We start from the raw sequence: 21,626 nt of genomic DNA, 5'->3' as shown, positions 1-21,626 counted from the left end.
GTGCAAAGGTGGGAGGGATCCACGCTGGAGAGTGGAAGTGCCTGGGAGAGAGAGAGAGAGAGAGAGAGAGATCAGGTTACAGAAAGGAGCAGAGAGAGACAGAAAGAAAGGGGCTTGGCCAGTGAGCGGGGAGGTGGGCGGAGGGTCCCTTTCTCTCTCTCCCTCTGTCTGTTTCTCTCCCTCTGCCTTTTTTTCCCCCCTTCCTCTCTCTCTCTCTCTTCCTCTCCCGAGCTCTTTGTTCCCCCCCCCCCAACTCCCCTCCTCTCTCTCACACACTCCCCCCCCCCCCGCCAGCAGCACCACACACACACACACACACACACCCTCCCCAACCCACCACCACCACCACCCCCCTCTCAAGTCTTTGTTAGCCATGCCTAGCCTGGTAGTGTCAGGGATAATGGAAAGGAACGGGGGTTTCGGCGAGCTAGGCTGCTTCGGCGGGGGCAGCAAGGACCGGGCGCTGCTGGAGGATGACCGGGCGTTGCAGCTGGCCCTGGATCAGCTGTGCCTGCTCGGGCTGGGGGAGCCTTCCTCCTCCTCCTCTTCCTCCGCCGCCGCGGTGGTGGTGGTGGGCGCGGAGGACAGCAACAACAACAACAACAACCACCCGCCGCCCCAGCCCCAGCCGCCGCAGCCCCAGCAGCAGCAGCAGCAGCCGCCCCCGCCGCCGCCGCCCCCGCCGCCGCCTGCCCCGAAAGGCTCCGCCGCCACCATTTCGGCCGCCGCTGCTCCCGGCGCCGCCGAGCCCAAGTTGTGCGCCCTGTACAAGGAGGCTGAGCTGCGGCTGAAGAGCAGCTCCAACACCACGGAGTGCGTCCCGGTGCCCAGCTCCGAGCACGTGGCGGAGATAGTGGGCAGGCAAGGTACGCGGGTGGACGGCAGCGTGGGGGGGGGGAGGGCTTTTGTCTGTGCCCCAAGCGTGCACGGCCCCCGTGGCCCCCCCGCCATCGAGCAACCCCCCCCCGTAACCTACCTCCCCCCCTCCCGATTCTTCTCCCCCCCTCCCAGACACCCGCCCCCCACTCAGTTATTCCCCCCCCCATTACTCTGCCTCCTGTTTGCTTCCTCTCTCCCCGCCGCCCCCCCCCCCCATCTTCGCCCTCTCGCATCCCACCTATTTCTTTTGTTAAGATGCGGGGGGGGGGGGGGAATGCACGGAAGTGGTAAAAGTTAAAGCACCCGCTCAGTTGGCACCCCCTAAGTCCCCCCTCCCCCGTGAGTTTCCCCTTGTTTGTTGTGTCGGGGGGGGGGCACTCGAAGTGGGTTTTAAAGTTGAAGAGTGCCCACTTGAGAAGCTCTGCCCCCCCCCCCCCAATTTTGAGGCCTCCTCTTCCATTGTTATCAACGAGGAGCATCTCCTAGTATTATTTGCACCCGCCCTCCCCGGTTATGAATAATGGCCACTGCAGGTCGTTCCCCCCCCCCCCCCCCCGACCCCCCATTTCCCTTCCCCTTTCCCCATCATCACCCTCCAAAGCATTTCATCATGCCAAGAAACAACTGGGGGGAGGGGATATTTGGATCCCCCGCTCCGGATAAATAAAGCTTACTTCTGATCCCTGTGCCCCCGAGTGAAATGAAAATGACTTCTCTGTGTGAGCGGGGAGAGAGCGACTCAGGAGTTTGTTTGTTGTTATAAAATCCGGCAGGAGGAAATCTGGAGGAATGTGTGTGAGATCATCCCGCTTGTTCGCAAAACCCTCCTTCGCTACTTCCCTGGTGTGAAATATGTCTCTCTTCCACCCCACCTTCCGGCCAGGGACTCGTGTCAGTCCTTCCAGAGAGGCTAGGAAAAATCCCCTTTGTTGGGCTCCGGGCTTGTGGTTGTGCTGAGGGGGGAGGCTTTTTAAGGCCTATAAAGGATTCAAATAACAGATTAATGAAAGTTGAACTCTTTCTGGAATCATGTGACTAGAGGGTTTGGAATTTAACAATCCTGTTTGTCCCTATTCTTTATTTCCATCCTCCTTTTCTACACTCCCCCCCCCCAAACCCCCAGAGCTGACCAGAATCTCTTTGACAGTGATGCTTTTGTTCTCTTTACGGGCTCCATTCGAAGCGAGGTAGAATGGAGGAGGGCTTTAAAAAATTATATATATACACCACACCCACTCCTAAGTGGTCCACCCCCCCCCTTCCCCCTTGTCTTCCAAGTAGAAGGAATCACTGGAAGCCATCAGACTGGTGCCAAGGCAGGGTTAAAATTAATAAGGCTGGCCAGAGAAGTTTTATGTTGGGGGGGGGAGGATAGTATGGCTACGTGGGATATATATATATTTTTCTAAACAAGTAACTTGAAACACTGGCAGTGTGACTGGTAAAGACTGCAGTTCAAAACCCAGATGCCTCCTGGGTTGTGAGTCAAAATTGCATTGGCAGGGAGTTTTACTGTTGACACACTGGGGGAGAATAGGAAGCCAGAAAGGGGTCTTTTCTTGAGCTTGATGCTCCCAGAGGAGGAGGTGGGGGGGATCAGGGAGGGTGATGAGAAGAGAGGGAGAAATATGAATGACTAATGGTTGTGCATCGTTAAGTGGAACATGTTATTGGAACAATAGGGCCCTCGGTGGCTTGACTTTCTCCTGTGAAGGCATGTTTTAGGCCTTTTGCCATCAGCAAGGTGCCTGCTGCCTTGAGAGGACCCCAGCACGGGCAGAAGTGCCTCGGGTCTGATCTTGGTGTAAACCTAGGGCAATTCCTAGTCAATGGATTTCACTCTGGTTCAGGGATGCTGGAACAATTTGTATCGTGGGGGTTCATTGAACCAAACTAAACCCCGTATATCATGGAAACCACTTCAAGTGGGGGGGGGGGGGGGGCGGCAGTACCGCTAGTTCCAGCATCTATGCTTCTTGATTCATACCACCAAGCTCCAGATTTGGCCCAGCGTCTCTGTGAATAGAGAGGAGAGGGGTTGTGAGGGTATGTTACTACCAAGGGAGATCTTCCTGGACCTGATTCTCAGTCGCCCCACACCATGTGCACCGGAGCAGAGTGAGCGTGGTCCGTAGGGTTGTGTTTGCATCAGTGTTAACGATTGCACAGGGTGCTGGGCAATGGAGAATCTGGCCCCCTTTGTTTAATAAAGTTAAAAGAGAGAGAGATTTGTTAGGCCAAATCAAAACTGGAAATGTATCTGTGATGCCAGGAAGATGCTGTGTTGTTTTCTGTCTGGGTAGCATTGCTGACCCAAACTCTAAAGCAGAGGGGTGTGTTTTGATTTGTTTTATATGCACCAGTGTGTCTGTTGTGAATGGAGTGATGGAAGGAAATGCAGAAACCTGCTGCATTTCTCCCACTAGGTTTTTTGCCTGGCGGGGGAGGGAGGGTTGGTTCCAATGTCTGGGAAATTGGAAAGTATCCATGGGCCAGATTCCTAGCTGGGGTAAATCAGCATTGTTCCATCTAAAGTAAACAGGATAGATTTTTCAGCTGGTTTAAATCAGTTTCTCTCTATTAAAGTCTACGCAGCCACACTGATTTACCCCAGCTAAGGATCTACCTCATGATTTTCTTTCTTTCTTTCTAAGGCCTAACGTGATGCCCTTGGGGGTCTGTTTTTTGTTTGGAAGGTTAGATGATGGGGGAGGTCAGGTTTCCAAAAGACCTGAGCATCCATTGAGGACAATGGGTGCTGTTGGGTGCTACACACTTCTGAGAACCTGACTGCTTTGGTGAATGGGTGTGGAGTTCTTTTGAAAGGCCTGTCTGGAGTCTCTAGAGAACCCATTGCATGAAGATTATAAATAAGAGGTCCCTTGTTAAATGGAGTGGATGGAGCCTATGCGTGCCTGTGATACATTAAAGGGGAATCATTGCTTGCAAGCAGAGGATATCTGTGGATCAGGAGATAAAAATGTATGGAAAAGAGATATAAATATCCAATTTTAAAAAAAAACTTGTTTCAGGCTTTTTAATCCAAACCAGTTGTTTTTCTTTTAAACTTGACATTGTTCCAATTAAATAGATTGCTATATTGCTTGATTTTTTTTTTAAACTTTTCCCAGCTGTCAAAAGTGCAATCATCTTATTAAAAATATACACATACAAGGGCACTTTGCACACTTCTGGCAGTGCAATTTATGCCCACTTTACACTGCTAGAACAATGTAAAGGGATCTTAGTGTAAATGAGACTCAAGCCCCATATAATTTTATTTGAATGGTTGTAGTGCTATTTGCAAAGTGGTTTAATTTGGGAGCAGGAGGGGTGGATCCAGTTTGAATGATAGATGCTTCAGGAAATAAACTTGTGCTTGGTGGGTATGCATGTTTCATAGGAACTGTTAATATGCCCTTAAAGAGCCAGTTGCATTTGAGTTGCAGTGGTTCCAGTTGCTGTGCTGAGCCTTGTTAGTGATGCAACTCCAGGCGACGTGGGCTGTGCATTTTTAGAAGGGACAAGATTCTAAGTCACTAGGACACTGACTTCTGACCTGAAGAGCCTGGTTTGGGGAGGAATTGGCTGGCCAGGTACAGAGGGCCAGGTACATCTTGCCACAAAGATCAGTAATGAGCCAGTTCCTGCCTTTTTAAATGAGAGTGGATGGAAGGAAACTAAAGAAGGAAAGACAGGGAGCAAAATAATAATGCTCCCTGAGAGTGGCATTTATGAACTCCCATGTGCACAGGGATTGGAGGGGAGGCAGAATCCACCCCCTAGTCACCCCCTAGAATCAGCCAGGCATTCCCTTCCCCTCCCATTGGAGTGGGAACAATGATTCCTAGGCAAACCCCTACTTGGCGGCTTGTGGCCACTGGAGGTGCAAACCCACTGCATGTACCCCTTCTTGGACCCAAGCCCCCTGCTCACCACTTTTGTACATGAAGCATGTGCAGAATCCGGCTCTGCTGAGTTTGAGGTGTGTAGAGATCCCTTTATGTTTTTTCTGAACCCCTCTGTTCAGATATTCACCTATTCTGGGTCCGCTCTAGGGTGCTTTGAATTACTATATGGCTCGTGTATTCCACCGTCCAGCCTCCCTTTGTATCGGCAACACTCATACAAACTGCTCCCTAGCGCTGAATATGCTCATCAAGTTAAACACAAAATTCATAGCAGAGGGCAAGGGAGAAGTTTAGTAGGTTTGCAGGTGACTTTGAAGCGACGACAAAGAGCAGAGAGACCAGAGTTGCAAAGGAGAAGGCTCTTGTGCCCAGGGTGTCGAGATTGTCAGAGAGGGGACTGATGCCAGCTGAGAGTGGAAGGGAGCTAGGGATGTGACCCCTCGCTACACATGCCTTGGACTTTGAATGAGACAAAATTCTGAGCCGCTAAGACACCTGGGTTCTTCACTGCAGAGCCCAGCGCCCAGTTGTGGAAAGGTCTGAGAGAGGCAAGGAACTGAATTTTCTGCCAGGGTAAATTGGTGCCACTCCTGCCTGTGGGGAAGGTGGGCTGGGGTTTAGCTAGGGGCTTGGAGACACCAAGGAGGGCAGTTTTTAATCTGCATCCTGAGCTGATATGCAGTCATGTTTCTTTGTATGGATAGGGAGGGGATGGGGAGGATTAAGTTTGCTTTCTAATGCTCGGAGCAATGGGTTTGCAAACTCCATGCTCCCAACCCATCTGAGAAAAGATGACCTCTATAAGACCTAGGTATAATTATTATTATTTTATTAGCAATGGCAGCATCATTACTCCCTACATCCGGAGAGACCCACCAGTGAAGCATCTTCCAGCCTGCTCTTACTAGCCCTGTTGTCAACAGAGACGAGATTATGCTGAGAGGGGAGCTTAACATAAATTATGCTTTCTTGGTGAGGTGAAGTCAAATAACAAGAGGCCCTCCATAACCCCAGGTGATTGGGCTCTTTGTGTCGCTCTGAACATGCTTTAACGCTCTCGGCATTTAAAAATAGTCCAAGGGAGCCTTTTCACTGAGGAAGCCTGATGATTATATCTCCTCCCTCCCCCCCATGTGGAGGTGTATCTAAAGCACCAGGGGAGCAACAAGGGGTCAGATCCTGCTGTCTGCTCTGCCGTGGAAATCCCAGATTTAGCTCCTTTTGGTGCAGCGGGGCCTGATTCTCACTTTGGCAGTGCAAAAGGGCGTTGAAGTGGGTGTAAACTGCAGTGAGTGCCTGAGCAGTGTCAAGTGTAAAGGAGAATCAGGCCCCGTTTGGTCTGGATTTACACCAGTAGACACAAGAGGGGGATCTTCCCTGGGTGGTTCTTAAGAACCTAACCCAAAGTGCGTGGCAGGAGGAGAAAGTGAGGCCCAGAGAGACAAAGGGAATTTTCCATGTGTTGGGTCTGGTTGCTGGATGCTACTGCTGACCAAATAAGCCTCATTGCAGAGTGGGTGGCTGGAATCTAGGGCAATAGGAAAACATGTTGCTGTTTGGTCTTTGGTCCCCTCCATCCAGAGTCCAGATCCCTCCCCGCCCCCTCCGCATTTCCTGCCTTTGTCTGGCAGCCCCCCCATCCCTGTGCAGTTCTCCTTGCCCTGTTCTGCCAGCAAGGTCTAAAACATGTGACAAAGTCAGATGTCAGGATTGCGCCATGCGGGCACAAGAGTGACACACCCACCCGGTAGGATGATGCCTTGCTGTTTGACAACTGCTGCTGAGGTTGGGTTTCTCTCTAGCACAACTTCCATCTGCAACACAACAAGATGGTGGTTGTTTGTGGTGTCTTGGGGTGGGGTGTGCATGTGTGTGTGTGTGTGTGTGGGTTGAATAACTTCAATCAGCTATGCAAAAAGGCCTCAACGACACAGAAATTCAGTGATTGCTTTTTTATGGTGTGGTGTTGGGTTTTTTTTTTAACACAGCTTACATCATCAGCACACTAAGGCCTCACTGCAAAGAGATTTAGTTGTTATTTATTTCTGGTGCTTTGTGTGTATGTGTTTTTTAATACAGCTTTTATCAGCAGCACAATCTCACCCCACAGATACTTAATGGTTGCATGGTTCTGGTGCCTTTGTCTACGTGTTTTGAGCTCAACTTTCACCAGCAACCAAACAAAGTTTCACCACACAGATATATTTTATGGTTGTTTGTTTGTTTTACAGGTGTCTTTTAATTTTATGAATATTACAGACAAGGGGCCAGGTCCTCATTTTCTCTGAGGCCCATTTACGCTGCTCTGGTAGTGTAAAAGTGCCTTAAGGTGGGTCCATACGCATGTAATTTACACCAGAGTGGCATGAAGGGGCGGTCTGAATGGAAATCAGGCTAAAAACTTTTATCTGTGGAGATTATTTATGTTTTGTGTGTGTGTGTGTGTGTGTGTGTGTGTGTGTGTAAAAACCTATAATGATTTGATCCAATCTGTTTAAAAACCTCAGGACCAGATCACCCGCTGATGTAAATTGGTATAGCACCATTGGCTCCTTGATCTGAGGGTCTCTTTTGCCTTGCCCCTTGCATCAGCATTTACACCCAAAGTGAGTGCATCTGTAATTTAGATCCACTTTAAGGCCCCCTTGATGCCACCAGAGTAGTGCAAAGGGGCCTTGGTGTAAACAAGAATTGGGCCTGAATGGAATCACACTGGTGTAACTCTGAGAAGAGTATTGGTACCAGTGTATGCAAATGGAGTGTAAAATGCGATCAGATCAGACTGGTAGCATGTTACACCCATTCTGCCCTGGTGTAAAGAACTGCATTAGATGTAGGGCAATGACAAATCAAGCCCTTAATCTCTGATCCATCAACTTCAGTGTAGTTTGGGAGCAGGCTCTTACATTGGGGTAACAGAGAAGAGACTTTGACTCATTTCATCCCAGTCTTCCAGCATTTCTAATCACTAATCCTACCCATATTTGGGATATGGCTAGACTAGATGGATATTGCCAGACTAGACTTTTTAGCTGGAGTTAACTGATTACCAGTTGCCTCCAATTAGTGAACTCCTTTGTACATGCAAGTCTGGACATGCCACAGAGGTTTGTTCTAGTACACAAAGGTTTGTGGTTTAGTGAAATAATTTACAAATGTGTTAGTGAATTTGAGTTAATTGGCGATCAATTAACTCAAGTTTAAAAAAAAACCCCAAATCTAGTATAGACAAGCAGGGCTTATTTCCCTTCCCAATAAAAAAACCTGGCTGGCAGGGATCAATTAGCTGATGTTTACAAGGCGCCTTAAAGAGTACTGCCCTATAGGAATGTGCTGGAGGTTCTCTTCTCTACTTAGTTTTACATTCTTAATGGCATATTAGGAAATTCTGCCCCTTTAATAATCCACTAAGTAAAGGGGTTTGTTCTGTGTTGTTTTTAAATTTTAGTTAGAGACGAGGAAAGACCTTGAATGACAAAAATAGGGGAAAAGAGTGTACGTGTGTTGCGGGGAAGAGATACCACCCTTAGTGCTTATTCCAGCTCTGATGAATAGAAGTAAAACCAGATTCTGACCCTGCTTTATGCTGCTGAAAATGGGGCACAACACCCCTGAAGTCGGTGGAGGTTACACCCCCATTTACACTGGTATAAAGTGAGATCAGGATCAGGACTGGGCTCAGGATCAGGGCTCTGTCATAGGGATAAATGGATAAATCAGATATAAGAATGGCCCGATTTTCCGCTGGTGTAATGCAGCATGGCTCCCTTGGAAGACAATATAACTAAATCAGTTTACACCAGCTGAGGATCTGTTTCATTGTCTTCAGTGGAACTACACTGATTTACATCAGTTGAGGATCTGGCCCGTTGGACTGTGAGGGGTCCTGCTGGCTTAATGGTTGGGGTGTTGGTCAGCCTTGTTTCCTGTGTTTTTCAGCTTAAAGCAAAGGTTCCCCCATCTGTCTGCCTCTGCAAAGCTAGTTCTCCTGTCTGCAGGCCGCTCTGAGACCCTCCCTCCTCCCCCTGCTTCTCACACCATCAACTGCACCATGCGTCCTTTTGTCCGTTTCTAGATCTTCCCTCCCCCTTTTCCCTATGCCGTCTCCTTGCCTGTGTCCCCTTTGCCATTCGGAGTGTCTCTCCTTCCCCGCCCCTGCATCCCTCCCACCCCCCCCCCCTCACTGTTTGTCTCTGCTCTTCCTCTGTAACCTTTTCTCAATCCCTACCTTTCCCCACCCATTCCCGCTGGTATGATCCTCTTCTACATTTGTCCCCATTCGTGTATATGTCTTGCCTCTGTTTTCTTCCATCTGCCCCCATCATGGAGCACCCTTCCTTTGTCTCTGCCTGCATGACCCTTTGTGTCACCCGCTTGATTGTTTCCTATCACTCTCGGCCTCGATCTTTTCTCCCTCCCTGCGCAACGATTGTTCCAGGGTCTCCTGAAAGCAGATCCCAGGTTCATCCCTGACAAGTGCATGCCTGACATCCTACTGTGAATGTATATGGGACTCTTGCTCCTTGGATGCAGCCCTATTTACCTAAAAGCCACGGTGTTTGGGCAAACATAACTTCAGTCTCAGGCAAATAGGAGGACGTTAACCCCAAGGCAGAACAATGTCATGAACGCCCTTTTCTATATAATGGTGGGTTTATCCTCCATAGAAAATGAGGGGCTCTCAATTAATTTTACGAAGATGGCAAGCTCTGTGGGATAGGGTCTGTGTTTTTGTTCTGTGTTTGTCCGGTACCTAGCAGAATGGGACCCGGATCTCTGACTGATGCTACTGCAATACAAATAATAAATAATAATCAGTCCACGTGAGCCATTTTAAACCTTGACTGGACAAAGCACTGCAAATCTCCTGCAGGGCACAATCTTAGTGGGGAGTAGCATCAGGCTAGGTAGCACTCAGTAGGGTTTCTCTCTGGCCTGGATTTTCTGGGAATTGCCTTGATCTTTCTCAGGGTTGCATCTAGCAACCCCCTCCATGGGGCTCTGTGAAATCAATGCCTTGGCAGAGAGATAGGTGTAATGCAACGTTGTCACCTTACTTATTGTGCTTGGCTCTGTACAGATGCATAGTAAGAGACAGGCCCTGCCCTAAATAGAGGAAAATCTTCTCCATCTTACACATGGAGAGTCTAAGTGACCTTCTCTAACTTACCCTGAGCATCTGTGGCAGAGCTGGAATTTGAACCTCTGCCTTCCGAGTCCCAGGCCAGGGTCTTTCTTTATTCTTTCTTTAACTGGTGATGTTTCAATGTAGTGTCATCGCATTTCATTGCCAGGCAATCTAATGCAGCCCAAATGACCACGTGACACAGTGGTGGACTAGCCTGATGCGGTGGTCCAGTGCACTTTATGCAGCCCTATCTAGTGGCTGAACCATATAACTAGCCTACTACTGTTGCCAGCCGACAGAGGGTACATCTGCAGTGCAAAAAACATCCCGCGCCAGTGATGCTGAGGACCTGGGTCATCTGATTCGGGCTTTTGGGGCTTCCACTACAGAGCTAAAACTAGCCGTGTCTGTGTTCTAGGCTTCAGCCTGATGGGGCTATGAAACCCAGTGAAGGGGGTGGAACTGAGAGCCCAGGCTCCAGCCTGAGCGGGAACATATACACTGCTATTTTTAGCTCTGTTGCAGGAGCCCAAGTCAGTTGACGCTGCAATTGCTGCTGCAGGTCTTTTTTCTCTCTCTTTTTTTTTTTTAAAGAGTAGCTCTACCCAGAGTCTCTAGCCTCTGTTTGCCGGAAGCTGGGAATAGGTGAGAGGGGATGGATCACTTGATGATTACCTGTTCAGTTTATTCCCTCTGAAGCATCTGGCCTTGGCCACTGTCAGAAGAAGGATAATGGACTAGATGGACCATTGGTCTGACCCAGGAAGGATAATGGATTAGATGGACCATTGGTCTGACCCAGTACGGCCGTTCTTATGAGCTCTCCTTCTAGCTCAAGTGGGGTAGCCTTGCATTGAAGGTTCAGGGTTGGATCCCTGCTGCTGACCCGTGGCAGCGGGAGCATTACATTTGTGTAAATGCCATGATGTCACAACAAGCCTGCGTCCTGTGAGACACACTCCAGTCTGGAATTCCTGGCTCAGTGAGATGCTGTTATTTATTAGGATTTATATAAATAATGTTCTTGCTTGCGAGCTGAGTCCCAATTTCTTGGGTACAGAACATTTCTTGGTGGGCCGTGTTTTTGTTAAAGGTACAGTGTCAGGGGAGGAAAGGAGGTTGGGACCTGAGGGCAGTAGAAGGCAAGGAACTCGCTTATTTTCCAGGAGAGGGAGTTCCAGGGGTGCTGGAGGGCAGTCTCCAAATAGAGCGGTTCAGAGGAGTAGCTGTGTTAGTCTGTTTTTAGCACAACAGCGAGAGTTCTTTGCAAGCTTGTGCCCAAATAAATTTGTTAGTCTTTAAGGTGACGCAGAGCTCTCGCTGTTCTACTATACAGAATGTCGGTCAGAGCCTCATCGACTTGCTCCACCAGTAGCCCTGTTGGGCCAGGTGCTCCATTGCCTGCACCGTATGCAGTCATTTGCATTGGTGCAAAGCGCTACCGTTCTGATTTGGTTTGCAGGGGTGGAAATGACGGCGCAAGGCCTGGCACAGCAGAGAATAGGGCACCCTGAAGTTTTCTTTGGAGTTCAGGGCGAGAATGCTCCAGCTGGGTTGTGCCTGATAGGGCTGAGTCCCAGGCAAGTGCCTTAACCACAACTCCACTGTTCCTCTGCTCGTTGGTTATTTTTCCATGTGATGTCATTGCATTTTGCGCCACTCAGGCCAATGCAGGTGTATTTAGGCCCCTAGCGGTGCAGATAGGCACGTAGTGTGACTTACATAGGCACTTAGCGGAGTTAGGTGCCTGGATGCTTTTGAAGATCCCACTAGGGCCTACCTGCATCTTTAGACTCCTAAATACCTTTAACACCTAGTTCTTGGTCTGTCTAGTTCTAGTACTTTTTGGGCCTTCACTGTAGTATCTGAGCATCTCATAATTGTTATTGGGTTTTAGCCTCACAACTCCCCATGTGAGGTATGGAAAGATTATCCCCATTTTTACAGACTGGGAACAGAGGCATAGGGGTGATGAAGGGTAACATTGTCAAAAGTACCAAAGTGATTTAGGAGCCTACCGACCAGATTTTTAAAAGTATTTATTTGGCTGAAGATACGGGTAGGTGCGTAGTGGCTGGCTGAGCTCTTTTGAAAATTTCGCTGTGTGCATCTTTAGGCACCTAAATCCTTTAAAAAATCTGGCCCTACGTCACTTTTCCAAAAGTGACTTAGGAACCTAGTGCATTGAAAATCAATGGATATAGACCCTAGATCACGTTTAAAAGTGGGCCTCAGTCTCTGAAGTCAGTTGCGTGCATTTGAAAATTGTACCCAAAATAATTTGTCCAAGGTCAGTGTGCGGCAAGGCTAAGAATGGATCCCAGATCTCTGGCGCACAGTGCTCTACCCATTAGGCAATCCTTCCTACCTCTAGATCTCATTTGAGTTTCAGGCATACTCAAGATCCGGATCCAGCTTTTGGAGCTGTAACAGAACGGGCAAGCAGGTGAGCGGCAGTTGGGTTTAGAGTTTGCACAGTTTCTGCTGGGAGCTGAAACCTCTGTGTTCACCTATCAGCAGACCGGTGCAGATTGAAAACACCCCCTTTTTTGATCAACGGTAACTGAGACGCTTTATGCCAACCTACTGCAGCTGGAAAGAACCCTGTTTGCCTACTGCAGATTGTATTGAGGGGGCCGGGGGGAATGATCATCTTCAGATCTAATTTTTTCCCTGGTATAAGGCTGTTTATACCATGGCTCCTTCCTACATCAAACCATCATGAATCTCCTTTCTCTGCCCTTTGGAAAGAGAGGAAGCAATTTCTGACCAAGGGAGAGGGGACTGGTCATAAAGTATGACACACTTTCCCCTTTATGATGGTGTGTAAGTCTCACCCAGGTCAATAGTGACCAGAAACCTCACAACTGTTCAGTGGGTGTGGAATGAGTACGGTGGGTCCCAGTCCAGTCCCGAGCAGATAGCTGTCCATATCAGGAAAAGCACCAGCCTGCCAGGCAGCCTCAGCAGATGAGCTGAGAGACTGGACTTTGGAGGTTTAATTCTTCTCTCAGCGTCTTGATGGGGTTCCTCTCGGATATTGGCATGGGAAAAAAACTCACCCTGCTACTGCTCACGATTCACCATCAGCTGCAAGGCCTATTTATTTTGCATATCTCACCCACATGAAATTCATCCAGGGCAAAATCCTGCCCCCTCTATGGCAGCAGATGCTGCAGATTTGATGCAATTCCACAGGAGGACTCGGGGCGCATGGGCAGAGTCCAGGTGTCATGAAGTCCCACTCTGTGCACATCCTCACAGCGGGGCTTTGAAGGTGGTAAGATTTGCTACTCCACCGTTCCAGCAGAAAAGACAGAGAGGCAGAGGAGCAGCTGCCCCTCGATGGGCTGGGCTGCGGGGGCGCTGCTGCTGGCTACCTGCAGGCTTGATGCTGCAGTGGGAGAGGGAAGGGTTCGCCCTAGTTAAAGTGAAGAGAAGAGGGATTTCTAGGTGAGCTGCAGCTTGGGACAAAAGCTGCGGATCCAGCTGGTGAGATCATGTGCCCATTGGAGCCCTAAACGTGGCCCGTGACTGGTCTTTCCAGGAACTTCAGGGTGCGGGCAGAGCTGTTCAGCTGCAGGTTTTCAATACCAACACAGCAGTGGCAATGCAAGATTCCACGCTCCCCACCCCACACATTCCATGCTTTCCAATGTGCCTCAATTCTACCTTGAGGGGATCATCTCTATGACTGAGAGGGGAGCTCAGTTTCTGTAGCACATTCAATTCTGGGCCTCTCCGCTGAGGCTGACAACAAGGGATCCATCACAACAGCTGTTTTTGTGTTGCTGGGATCTGGGCTGAGACCTGTTGAACTCATTTCTCACAAGGAACCCGATAGCCTCTGAATAGTAATAGTACTGGGTCACTACCAGCATGGACAGGATTTGAACGGGTGGCTTAGAAGTGAGAGGCTCCATCCGCAATCCCCTTTGAGCTTGCCAGTTCCCCGGCTTCTTTATTTCAAAGGGACCAATGCCTGATCAGATTTGTCCCCAGAGTTGATCTGCTTGTAAAAAGGAGTTTTACTAGAATCTATGTCCTACAGGAATACCCCCAGGAAGAATTTTTTCTTTAACTTACAAAGGACAAAGTTGTTTTTCAACTAGTAAATATCCCTTATTCCCACCTATAAAAAGGACTAGGGTGACCGATGTACCGATTTTATAGGAACAGTCCTGATAGTGGGGGTTTTATCTTATATAGGTGCTTATTACCCCCCATCCCCGTCCCAATCTTTCACACTTGGTCACCCTAAAGAAGGACAGTCTTGTGGCTGAGTTGTTGGGCTAGGACACAGGAGATCTGGTTTCCTGACTCCGTCACACACTCCCTGCGTGCCCTGGGGCAAATCACTTAATCTCTCTTGATTTCCCATCAGTAAAAGGGGGATAATAATCCTTCCTTTGTCTAGTTACATTGTAAACTCTTCAGGACAGGGATTGTCCCTCACCATGTATTTATACAGCACCCAGCACAATAGATTCCAATCTTGGGATGGGCCCGAGGTGCTACCATAATAGGTAATGTCACTGTAAAATTTCACTTTTGTAATAACTCTGAGCCTAGCCAGTGGAAAGTGGGTAAAGGTTCATGAATTGTTACAATGACCTGTCATATAAAACTGTTTTAAGAAAAGATTTAAGGAGACAGAAAGACTGAATTAATTTAAACAGAGAAGGCTTACTGATATTACCCAAGGACTGCATTAAGACTATGACTGGTAAACAAGAGGAGCAGGGGACCAGAAATTAATGGGCCAAAACTGGTGCTTTAGAAATTAGGCCTAATTGGTTGGCAAATAATGAGAGGATGGACAATTCCACCCATTATACTTTTGGGGGCACTAAAAAGAGACTTGGGAAGAAAGAGGACTGCTACAACTATTGCAGCTGCAGTGTAGGGATTTTTACCTTGATACACCATTGGGGACGCTTGAGCATCATTGCTGCACCAGTGAGGACCCTAGGCTCAGACATGAGAGATCCTGCTCTGTCTTCCCCTCCATCATATGTGTCTTTCTGTCCCCATTATCTTCCTTCTTTCCTCTCTCTCTCTCTCTCTCTCTCAGCTTTTCACCTGATCCTGAAGTCAACTGCACTACACAGCACAATGACATAAAGGATCCATTCAGCCCTGTAGGGTTTGAGAGGGATCTGCCCAGATCAATCGGAGGTGAGGCAGGGTCCAGAGCAACGGCTGTCACAGCTGACCTGCCATCCTAAAGCATCCATTCCTGACTGAGTAGCTGCCCTGTACCCTAAAAACATCAACCAAAGCTGTATTTTCCCCATCTTGCCCTTCTCTCCCTTCAGTGGTGGGGCTATCATTCCTGACTCAGAACTGAACACCATAACTAATCCTTTCTTCCCCACCAATGACTGTTTGACAGAATAAAAGACTTTAACCAATATTCACCATCTTTACAAAGAGGTTTTGATGGGTTTTGATCGTTTGTTTTTGCATAATCACTCCATCTCACTTCCAACGCTTTTTGCCTTCTTTTGATTCTTTTCCTTTTGTGTGTTTCAATCAATACATTTCTAACCTTTGGCGTGAATTTCCTAGCATGTGTGCTATGATACTAAGCAGGCTCCATATACCAAAGCCCGGTGGGTTGTTTAACACTGTTTAATGCGGGACAGTGACAGCGTCATGTTAACGCCATTAACTCTTTGGGTCCACGTAGTCCATCTAAATGAATAAAACAAGACTCACCACTGGCACGTCCCCTCGTTGCTGGATGTGGCATAGCAGCTCTTTCCTCTGCAGTGTCCCCTGCCAGTGATTGCTCCAGTCTTGCAATGGGCAGTCTTTTCCTGCAACTCAGCCCTTTGGACAGGTAGTGTTTTAATTCCACCCCTTTTTGGGGGGGAGGAACAAAGTCCATTGTCCTCCTGTCCGGTCCTCAGCCCAAACTCTCAGCCCCGTCCGTGGTCCTCCCACCCTGCGCTCAAGGCTTTAAATCATCCTTATCCCCTTATGTCAGGGGGCTTCATGTCGCCTTCCCAGTGGCTGGTTGGGGAACCCAGGCCCACCATCGACACTATCCCTTCCTCTCCTCTTCCTCCTGCTCCCTGCTTCATGCTTTCCTTCCTGCTGTCACGAAGCCGGGACACTCCTCTGCCAAGCCCCTGCTCCCTCCTTTAGACCCATCTCTTCAAGCAACCCACCTCTGCACCGCCAACAATCCCCCTCACCCAGCGTTTCATTCAGGAGTTGAGCGGGGCTGAGCCTCCCTCACCTGCAGTCGAGGCCCTGGGGAGTCAGTGGGATGGGGGCTGCCAGCGCCGATGGGAATGAAGGGTTCCAGCCCCTCAGCGCGTTAGGCAGGCCCAGTCCTGCGTCGCTGGGGGAGCCGTTTAACCCCCTCCAGGCCCAGGCAGTGTCTAGGGAAGAGGGCAGGGTTCTCAGGGTGACACGATGGGACACCAGGCCCTGGGACAGGGACGGGGGGGGGGGGCTGGGGCCAGGAGCCACTGTGGGGCAGGGGGATTGCTGAGGCCTGCACATGCAGTGTTTATGGGGGGAGGGGGCAGGGGCCTCTCCCTCCCCCCACACTGTGTATCTGAGGGGGTGGGGACCTCTCCCTCCCCACATCCCTATCCCCCCTCCCCACTGACTGTCTGAGGGGATGGGGGCCTCTCCCCCCCTCCCCACTGTGGGTCTGAGGGGATGGGGGGCCTCTCCCTCCCCTCCTCACTGACTGTCTGAGGGGATGGGGGCCTCTCCCTCCCCTCCCCACTCTGTGTCTGAGGGGATGGGGGGCCTCTCCCTCCCCTCCCCACTGACTGTCTGAGGGGATGGGGGGCCTCTCCCTCCCCTCCTCACTGACTGTCTGAGGGGATGGGGGCCTCTCCCTCCCCCACTGACTGTCTGAGAGGATGGGGGGGCCTCTCCCCCCTCCCCACTGTGTGTCTGAGGTGTTGGAGGACCTCTCCCCACTGTGTCTGAGGGGATGAGGGCCTCCCCCCCCCACTGACTGCCTGAGGGGGTGAGGGGCCTCTCCCCACTGACTGTCTGAGGGGATGGGGGCCTCTCCCCCCTCCCCACTCTGTGTCTGAGGTGGTGGGGGCCTCTCCCTTCCCCCCTCCTCACTGACTGTCTGAGGGGATGGGGGCCTCTCCCTCCCCCCCCACTCTGTGTCTGAGGGGATGGGGGCCTCTCCCTCCCCCCCCACTGTGTCTGAGGGGATGGGGGGCCTCTCCCTCCCCCCCCACTCTGTGTCTGAGGGGATGGGGGGCCTCTCCCTCCCCCCCCACTCTGTGTCTGAGGGGATGGGGGGCCTCTCCCTCCCCTCCCCACTGACTGTCTGAGGGGATGGGGGGCCTCTCCCTCCCCTCCCCACTGTGTGTGGTGGAGGACCTCTCCCCATTGTGTCTGAGGGGATGAGGGCCTCTCCCCCCCCCACTGACTGCCTGAGGGGGTGGGGGCCTCTCCCTCCCCCCCACACTGTGTATCTGCAGTGGGGGGGCCTCTCCCCCCCTCCCCACTGTGGGTCTGAGGTGGTGAGGTGAGGTGAGGTCTGAGGTGTCTGAAGGGGTGGGGACCTCTCCCCAGTGTGTGTGGGGTGAGCCCAGGGACCTCTCCCTCATCCGTGTGTGTGGGGGAAGGGGAACGGTGTGGGGGGGGACGGGACACAACTGGGTCCGCTCCCCCAGTCCTCACTCATCAGGGGACCACCCCCTGCGGCGGTGAAGTGAAGCTTTCCTCCCCAGTGCTCGCGCTAGCCCCCACCTCTCCTGGGCTGGGGCTGCCGGTCTGAAGATGGTCCCCCCCCCCCGGGTCACCAGCCTCTGCCTGGCTGCCAAGGGCAGGTTGACGTGGGGGGGACGACAGTTGTACCAGGGCCCCGTGTCAGCGGGTCCCCAAAACACCTTAATGCTTGTGAAAAGAAAAGGAAATGGGAGAGGGTGGGGCCCCAGCAAACATAATGTCCCAGGGTCCCAAATTTCCCTCAACAGATATATTTGGGGGAGGGGGGGAAGTGCTACTCAGCACCCCCTGCCAGGGAGGGAGGAGTGTGGGGGGAAGCTGCTGAGCTAAATATCTCGGAGAGACCATGAAAATCTGGATGCCTGGTCACTTGACACACAGACCTGGGGGGTAGAATATATGGATCAGGTCATTCGGCCCCTGGTGGAGTTGGGCCCAGGGGATGAAGGGCATTTGTGTGGCTACTGGCAAGACCATTAGATCCCTGACGGGTCTGAGCCTTGAGTGGAAGATAGCTCGGTCCCTGGCGGGACTGGACCTAAGGGTAGGGCTTGAGGGAAAATTGGGCGCCGAGTTGGGTTTTGTGTAGAGGATGTTGGGGAGAAGGCCTTGACTCTAATCCCTTTTCCTTGTTTTCTGTCTTTGCTTTTCCCCAAGGCTGCAAAATCAAAGCTCTGAGGGCAAAAACCAACACCTACATCAAGACCCCGGTGCGCGGTGAGGAGCCGGTCTTCATGGTGACAGGGCGGCGGGAGGATGTTGCCATGGCGCGGCGGGAAATCATCTCGGCCGCCGAGCACTTCTCCATGATCCGGGCCTCCCGCAACAAGGCCGGCACCACCTTTGGCAGTGCCCCTACCCTGCCTGGCCAAGTCACCATCCGGGTCCGCGTACCCTACCGCGTGGTGGGCTTGGTAGTGGGTCCCAAAGGGGCTACCATCAAGCGGATCCAGCAACAAACCAATACCTACATCATCACACCCAGCCGGGACCGGGACCCCGTCTTTGAGATCACGGGGGCACCGGGCAATGTGGAGCGGGCCCGGGAGGAGATTGAGACCCATATCGCGGTGAGGACGGGCAAGATCCTGGAGTACAACAACGAGAACGACTTTCTGTCCAGCAGCCCTGACTCAGGCATGGAGAACCGCTACTCAGAGGCGTGGCGGGTCCACACGCCTGCCCCAGGCTGCAAGCCCCTCTCCACCTTTCGACAGAACAGCCTTGGGTGCATCGGTGACTGCTCCGTGGACCCGGTCTATGAGACACCTCGACTGAACGACCAAAATGACTTCAATTACGGTTACCTCTTTCCCAACTACGGTGTGAACAAGCAAGATCTGTATTATGGGGTGCCGGATTCTGGCGCCCCTATGTGGGCCGGGCAGGAAAACACCAACCCCGTCTCAGTGCTCTTCTCTAAGCAACAGCGATCCAGCAGCACTGGTGCAGTCCATCCTAACTCACATCGCTCTCCGTCTTCTTCTATCCAAGAGCCTAACCTCTCTGGGCTCCCCAGAAGGTCTCAAGGGGAACCACTGCAAGGGTTTTCCAAACTGGGAGCCAGCACCACTGCCCGGACATCCATCTCCAGCAGCCGGGAGTGCATGGTGTGCTTTGAAAGCGAAGTGACGGCAGCCCTAGTGCCGTGCGGCCATAACCTCTTCTGCATGGAGTGCGCTGTGCGGATCTGCGAGAGGACCGATCCGGAGTGCCCGGTTTGCCATGCTGCAGCCACTCAGGCCATTAGAATATTTTCTTAAAGAGACAGTGCAGGGCAGTGGGGGGAGGATGGGACAGAAATGGGGTGGGGGAGGGAGTTCCATAAAAAGATGATGATGATAATAATGACATCTGAAGAATGAACAAATGAATGAAAGAATAAAATAATTAATTTAAAGAAGAAGAAGAAGAAAGAAAGAAATTATTTTACGAGCAATGTACGTTATTTTTTAAAAAAAAATAAGTGAATAATAATAAATTAAAATGAATAGAAAAGCCAGAAATTTTGAAGGGCAAACAATGCTCCAGCCTACCAAGTCTTTTTAAAACAATTACTCTGAACGCACACTTGGATCTCGTAAGCAAAGTGGTTTAGTTAATTTTTTTTGGTGGCAAGATGGGACTCTCAGCTCCTCTGCATTGACCATGCTTGGTCATCTTTATTGGACTAGAGGGTGGTGGAGGCGTGAGAAGTGAGGGGCTTCCCCGACAGCTCTTGCTCCACCACCCACACTTCATCTTTTAACTTGGTCTGAAGCCTCCCCCCTGGGGACATCAAACCAACCAGCAGACGAGAGCTTGGAAAGAAACAAACGGAAAGAAAAGAAAACAGATGGCAAAGGGGGAAAAAAGAAAGAAAAAAACATCAACCTCTGGGAACCTGTTAGAACGAGGGCACAACTCTATTACCTCAAAGATTTAAAAAACAAAAAAAAACAAAAACAAAAAAAACAGCAGCTAAAGAACTTTATTATTTTCCTTTTTTTTCTAAAAAAAGAACATTGAAAAAAAAAATAAAAATGATGCCGGTGAAACTGAAGAAGGTTTGGAAGAACCTATAGGCGTCACACTGGGTGCTTAGCGTTTATTTTATTATTCTGAGCCACCGCGGAGTTTGGAACTTTTTTTTTTTTTTTTTTAATCCGAACAGGGATTTGTTCATCAGATGAATCAGGAGTCACTAACAGGGTATTTCAAAACCAGTCTTAAGTTCCCATCCAAGGGTGAGGATTGACTTCCACATTTCCATAATTCACTCTTCTTTGCTTTTTCCAAGTGATGCCCGCTGCAGCTCTCTGCGTGCACACACACAGCATTGTTCTTTTCTTAAAATAAATACACACACACAAGCTAACATTCTTTTCTTTAAGAAAGTATACCGCATCAAAACCTAAGAAAGACGATCATGCAATACAGGCGATGAGCCCATTTGAAACCAACATGCATCCTGACAGAAAGCAAAAAAAACGAGTTTATATATATAATTTTGTCGTCGTTGTTTTTAAACTGGACCAAAACTTTTGTTACCCAAAACCAAGTGGAAAATTTAAAAAAAAGAAGAAAGTATTTCTTTATGGACCAAAACCTCTTCAACTGTCCTTAACCTGGATCTTCCGGAGGTTGCCACTTTTATATATTATATTTTTTTCAGAACAAAACAAAAAAAAAATAAAATAAATGAATTGCCTTGTTGAACATCCTTTTAATCATTTGAAGACTCCTGGTTTTGTTAAATCAGATACTTTTTAAACTGTTGGGAAGTGGGAGAGACAGGCTTCGAATCTGGCCTCAACACCAATCATAATCCAGCATCTTAACGTGATCAGGTTTGTTCAACTGGTACCTGGATGCCAAATTGCCGTGGTGGCAAAGTTACGTGCGTTGGATTAACCTACCAAGTATCTATATCTATCTATCTATCTATCTATATATATATATATATATATTTCCCCCAACCCTACTCTCTTCCTACCCCCAAATTACTTCTACTCTCGAATCCTGGACCCTGATTTAGAACTGTGGACCGATGAGTTTAGCACCTTGGGAGAGACAGTTCTACAGCCAAAAATAAATACATAAAAATAGCCAGAGATGTTCCCTCAGTTACAGGAGACTTTAATTTCATCATAATGTGCTTCCTGGGACTATCCCCTCTTCCTCTTGATTCATTGCCACTCGCCCCCAGCTGAGCCCCTTTACAATTTTTTCGAGACATCCTTCGATCACATATGGGGGTGGATTGCTGATACTGAGGCAGGCCATTGTTTGGACTCTAACCTTGGTAAAGGTCCATGTATGATCTTCAGATATTAGGTGGAGGGGTGTGAAATTTTGTACTTACAACATTTTGCATTGATGGTGAATTGTTATCCAGGGCAGGGGATAGAAGGAGGCGGAACACTGTGCTTCTAGGTTCTGCAGCGGACGCTGATAGAAAATGTACTAAAGGGAACACTGTCAGGTCAAAGTTATATGACCCCTCTTCT

The 21,626-nt window shown here is 49.8% G+C and overlaps 1 protein-coding gene across 1 annotated transcript; it reads left to right on the top strand.

Moving 5' to 3' along the window:
• Positions 1–373: 373 nt before the first annotated feature.
• On the top strand, positions 374–20,846 carry MEX3A (mex-3 RNA binding family member A). Its single transcript, XM_067569407.1, has 2 exons — positions 374–866; positions 18,295–20,846. The coding sequence occupies exons 1-2, from the start codon at positions 374–376 to the stop codon at positions 19,398–19,400; spliced, it is 1,599 nt and encodes a 532-aa protein (XP_067425508.1). The 3' UTR covers positions 19,401–20,846.
• The last annotated feature ends 780 nt before the right edge of the window (positions 20,847–21,626 follow it).

The sequence above is a fragment of the Emydura macquarii genome, unplaced genomic scaffold (assembly GCF_026122565.2).
Source record: "Emydura macquarii macquarii isolate MOO-44397 ecotype Brisbane River unplaced genomic scaffold, CSIRO-AGI_Emac_v2 contig_2924, whole genome shotgun sequence".
NCBI classification, from domain to species: domain Eukaryota; kingdom Metazoa; phylum Chordata; order Testudines; family Chelidae; genus Emydura; species Emydura macquarii.
Note: the sequence above shows the minus strand (reverse complement) of the source record. Positions and strands in the feature narration are given on the sequence as shown.